Source organism: Opisthorchis viverrini (genome assembly GCF_000715545.1).
Source record: "Opisthorchis viverrini unplaced genomic scaffold opera_v5_341, whole genome shotgun sequence".
In the NCBI taxonomy this organism is placed as follows: Eukaryota; Metazoa; Platyhelminthes; class Trematoda; order Opisthorchiida; family Opisthorchiidae; genus Opisthorchis; species Opisthorchis viverrini.
Window position 1 is genome coordinate 300,986 of NW_008751984.1, and position 5,752 is coordinate 306,737.

Genomic DNA, 5,752 nt, shown 5'->3' on the forward strand with positions numbered 1-5,752 from the left:
ATATCACTTGTCCGAGGGCCGAAGCCAATGTATGTTCGATGTCATCGGCCAAATGGCTGCCCTTAGGCTCGAAAGGTAGATAGGCATCTTCCTTAAGAAGCATCACAGGACTACACATTTCAACAAAGCGTTTCAATTAGAAGGTAGACTCCTTTTCGAAAATGATCGATGTTATATCTGATTGCTGTTTCCAATCCACTGCCTAGTACCGGAAAAAGACTAACCGACATCATCAGTATCATCATTGACAGCGTAACACCAGTGCTCAACACCGATGCTAAATTGATTGAATGCTTGATTGGCCTGGATGCTTGCCGGCTTTCCCATTGAGATTTTGGTGGAGTTTTAGGGTCTCAATTCTGGGGGTTGCTTTCAGGAATCTGACCTTCCTGATACTTGCCCTTTTTGGCCTTAAGGTTGTTGGCGCGGGTCAAGTTGGAAAGGCTCCACCAGTCTTCTGGCGTCACCAGTAAGGCGTCTCGGTTGCAGCAATCGATCCGTCTTTATAGTTACATGTGTAGCAGTGGCTATTAGTGCTAATCTTGGGAGATTAAAGGTTTTAAGCAGTATGTTGAGACCTAGTAACTTTTCTACCACTTTTGGGCTCGGGCACTCGGTCGTAGCTGATTGACATATCGTTTCCATATCAATGACCCCACCTGGACGCTGTAAATCACTCGACCGATTTGATTGGGAACGACTCCAACAGTCCATTGTCGGCGCCCGGGGCGATAGTCCCTCACAATCACATGGTTTCCAAGCTAGAATGTTAGCTTCCCTCCTGTCGGTGTTGATGAGCATAAGTTTTCGATCTTCAGTGTTGGAAGATGCAAGCGATCGATCCAGTCTATGCCCGGGAGATTAAGCTCACAAACAGCAAGATATACGCTACCACGATCACGGTGGCCTGCTATCTTCATCTCACAATCAAATTCACCAAGCGATTGAAGCTTACCACTTGAAGCATTTCTGACAATGTCCATTTTGGTGATCTGATCTTTCTCCAGGTGCGCCGTGAAACAATCATAATATCGGAAGCCGTATCGGGCTGCAGTCGAGTCGGGCTACTGTTTGCTCTGGTTGTAACGTACCTGCGACGGGCATTGATCTGTTGCAAGTATTGCGTTAAAACGAGTTTCCAACTGGCTCCGCCTGTTTCATGATCTCCTGTTTGGCTGTCTTTGGCTAGCTTTTCGCGTTCGGCACTAGCTTCCCTCGTACCCACGTCGATTGCACACTGAACATTTGTGCTTTTTTATAGGGACACAATCTCACCAAATGCCATTCGCCGCATTGCCAACATGCCCGCGGGGGCTTTGCTCTGTTCGAATTTGCCACCACGGGAGGTTGCTCCTTTGTCGCCTTGGAATTATTGAAAGCAGGGTTGGAATCGGGTCTCTTCAACATGGCCTTATCGTTTTTAAGATTCAAGAGGCTTTGGGACTCATGCAGCGTTATCTCGGGAGTTTGTTGAACCTTGTTCAATATTCCCGCTCTGATAGCCCTGTTTAGATGCGTCTGAAGACCACTTATTGGAATAAAACTCTTGAACTGGTCTTCGGCAATGGTCGACGACTTGGATTGTTCGCATTCAAGGTTGACTACCGGCATAAGTGATATGGTCTTTGGGTTCCTTTTTTGCAAGTTTCATAAATTGGTAGCGAATATTAAACAAAAAGGAACGCTGAGTGGTTTTGTCAAAAGTGAGATCTCGCTTGTTCTTTGGCAGGATGAAGGTGGAGTACCATGTGTGTTTTGTTGTGCCAAGCTTTCTGAGCAATAACTGTGCTCTTCAGGCATCATCTTTGTGTTCCAGTTCGACTTTGAAAATATCTTCGTAACGTCTGAACCACGAATCCAAGGTTAAACCAGCATCAGGGTGATAATGGAATTCCGTGATGCTGTTGGCGATCGAGTCGACTGAATTTCCATGTAGAGTGGTATCGGTGGTTTGATTTTAAGTTGCTGCGTCAATGCTTCCACCGAACGTAATTGCGCCGCTTCAAACTGATTTTGTTGTTGCAACAGAAGTCCTTTCAACGCTTCAGCAATTATTGTTTCGGGTGTCGCCAATCTATTATATCTGACTGCTGTTCCCGCCCCAGTGCCTGTTGCCGGAAAAAGGCTCACCGACAAGGAACACAACAGCTTTATTGCGAACAGTGTGTGCGAGTGCACCACTTACAAGGGTTTAGTGTTCGAGACCAAAAACCAACTACCCGTGTCTTTTAACATGGTCCGATATGCCACAGAAAATGACAGCATATTACAAAAGGCAATGGAGTACCACCAATCAAGCTGGCCAACAACCTGTCCATCAGGGGAACTCCGGAAACTCTTTAAGTGACGGAGTTCATTATCCGTTGTCAGTAGCTGTCTTCTCTCTGGTGACCGAATTGTCAGTCCCACCGAACTTCGCCAACGGGTCCCAGCACAGTTCCACACCGGACGTCCAGGGATAAGCCGCATGAAGGCCCTTGCTCGCAGCTATGTTTGTTTGCCCGGTATGGGTGAGCACATGGATAAGGTAAATCTACCGATTGTCACCAAACTTTTTCGAAAACGGTAAATCGTAGTTGTTTCAAATGCGCAGCTGCCCAGATGTTGCCCAACTGACAGTCGCTGCAGCCTTGGCCACAACCATAAAAACCATGGTCACGCATCCATATGGATTTTGCAGACCACCAAGCATTCGGTTTTTTATTATCGTGCTGAACTCAACGTAACGCCTACTATTCAATTAATAACTATTTTCGCTTTCTCTTAATGGAGAGTATTTGTAGTGGTCACTACACTCAGCAAACTATACTTTCAATTACCTCTGCTTACTTCGTTTAGTACATGTACACACCCTGTTTCATTGCTGTTTTGTCCGTCCCCTACACACTTAAATCAGGCCACACAATCGTGCCTTACTTGAACCTGACCGTCTGTACCGTTTGGTACGGGTCGAAACAATCTATCTGCGACACACTGTCGATCTGGAATATGCAGACGACATCGTTCTCATCTTCCAAGAAGAGGAGAAAACGCAGGTGTTTTTGGTTGAACTGACCGAAGTCACTGAAAGGGTGCTACAGCTGAACCATACTTGGCTTCCTACTCCGAAGTGTCATACAATCCGGTGCTCCGGAGCATCTCTTGTTGTATCTCATGCTAATGTCCCCAGGATGTGTTGCCCCTTACTGATTGTCTAATGTATTGCATCTGCTAAACTTGTAAGCACCAGAGTTCAACAGCTGTGCAAGTAGGAAACACTTTTTACATGTTTTGGCTTGAAATTAAAATACCTCTTTGTACTTCACTACTCATAAGATTGCTGAAAATTCGTCGACAGCCCACGACCGGTTTGGCCTTTCTTGGGCCTCATCAAGTGCAGTCCCCAAGTTTCCGTCAACCATTATGTTCTAATTGAAATAATACCTTAAAGTACCTTTGGTATGCACTTTGCACCCACAAAGTGTAAGGTCGTGCTCGTGGACGTGCAGTCACTGAACACGTCACTTACAATCCAGGGAGAGGTACTGGAAGTTGTGCGGCGTTTTACGTATCTTGCAAGTTGTATTAGTTCTGATTGTAATGTGACAGATGAGGTGAATGCACGAAGCTGCAAGGCTTGGGTCGTGTTTGCTAATTTGGGATACACGTAGCGTCAGAGTGGTCATCCCTGAATTCCAAGGGACGTGTTTATCAAGCTACAGTACGGGCTGTTTTGTTGCATGGCTTTGGGCGGCGGAACTGGGACGTCTTCAGGTGTTCGACAATCGTTGTCTCAGACCTATAGTGTATAAATGGTCATATTAAAAATCAGGTGTATGAACTCACGACAGATTTTACTGGGGGAGACAATAGTTTACAGTTACTAGTTGCACCATGCATAATATATATACGATACAGTGCATTACGATATAAACGCAATACAACTGGTGGGAGTTTCTGACCGAATGTCTGGACGCAGGACGTTTTTTCTCTGCACTGCAGCTGCTACACGTGTTCATTAATTGTCCATGGACTTGTGGAGTTTGGTTGACCTCTTTCCGTGTACGCGCGCATGCGAGTGTAGTAGCTGTTGTCTTCCTATGTATGGGTATGTTTGCGGTGTGTCGCACATGGATTGTTTCGACTCATACCAAACGGTACAGTCGGTCAAGGTCAAGTCAGGCACGATTGTGTGGCCTGATTTAAGTGTGTAGGCAACGGACAAAACAGCAATCAAACAGGGTGTGTACACGTACTAAACAAATTAAGGAGGAGTGATTGAAGGCATAGTTCAATGAGTGTAGCGGCCACTCCTGGATGCCTTTTCGAATGCGCCAGATTGCCCGGTTATACTAGAACGTGAATACTCTACCGGTTTTTCCTAGGGTCACTCGCTATTTGCGTGGTCTAAAGGGGGAATGATTAGTCTTTTCTGTAATACGAAAACGATTTCGACTTGTATGGCTTAATTCGCACCTTGTATTCAAAATAACCTACTGTTTTCTTCCTTTTCACCGTAGCTTAAAGATGTTATCACCTTTGAGATGCTTGTCCAAGCGGTGAAAGAAGATGATTTTGTATTTTTGGATGACAATTTGACTGCTTACATTATGAAGCGTCATGAACGCATCGGTGAAAGCAAATCAGAAGAACGCCTACTCGAAGTAAGTGTTTCGTTCAGTAAAAGTATAATCTGACAAGTGCACAAGATACTTATAAATCACTTGCCCATAATTGCACACACACGCTTAGTGCCATCGCCTGTGAGTCCAACAAATATACCAACCCACTTATAAATCACTTGCCCATAATTACACACACACGCTCGCCTGTGAGTCCAACAAATATACCAACCATCCGACCCTCTAAGTATTGCGGACGCTATTTTTAAGCGTTCCGTCATCAATCGAGGTGATATTTTGAGTGATTATCGATGTGGTGCCTCATCGGGGCGTAGGCATTGAACCAGTGTATGCTTGTTTGGGCTTTCTTGACATGCTAATAGTGTATTTCGATTCGGTCGGCGTCTGTGGAATGTTCGAGCTTGACAGGCTCACCTGGAACCCTGTTACTCTGATGTCTGTTTGACCTCTGATCCCACCACTTTGTCTGTTCGTCCGATAAGCGATTTTTTAAAGCCTTCTGTCATGCTGGAGATTGTTCTTTTCGCACTGTTGCGTAGATTGCATCGATTTCGATAAGTCGAGTGTATCGATTTACCGCGTCCCGTAAAAATCATTTGGTAGGGTTAGGAATATCTGAGAAAATTCAACGACATTTTTGAAACCGCACCGCTGAATACAAAAAATAGAAATACATAAACTTACTGAAACAATATGAATTCAGAATTAATTAATTTGCCACCCACCGTTAATGGACGCACCGCAGTATTATGAGACCACACTGAGAATACACACTAGTGAATTGTAAGGGAGCGTCCAACATCAGAACACGACTTCGAAGAGACTGGACAGTCACGAAGAGACTGGACCTTACCGTTAGGCTTTTGGCCAAAGGCTTTGGTTGAGGACCCTAATCGTCCTCCTGTCTAGGTGTGGGCGCCCTGGCCGTATCACAGCCCACGTACAAACCTGAATCGCACATACACAAATAAATTCATGCCACATAGACCGTCGCGTGGTGCCATCAGCCGGGTCGCCTTACTTGCTGCATACAGCAGGGCGGGTAAGCGAAAACAGACTACTGCTGACGCCTCCCTTCTTTCTCCTTCACATACTTTTTCCTCCCCCTCTCCCCACCCCATTAATAACTC

General features: G+C 45.5%; 1 protein-coding gene across 1 annotated transcript in view; it reads left to right on the forward strand.

Annotated features, from left to right (window-relative positions):
* Positions 1-2,403: 2,403 nt before the first annotated feature.
* The window catches only part of T265_10035 (hypothetical protein), a gene marked incomplete at both ends in the record, with an annotated part of 26,777 nt that continues 23,428 nt past the window's right edge, over positions 2,404-5,752 (forward strand). Inside the window, 2 exons of the mRNA XM_009176283.1 lie at positions 2,404-2,527; positions 4,500-4,643. Coding sequence (XP_009174547.1) covers positions 2,468-2,527; positions 4,500-4,643 — 204 coding nt within the window. The remainder of the gene's footprint in view (positions 2,528-4,499; positions 4,644-5,752) is intronic.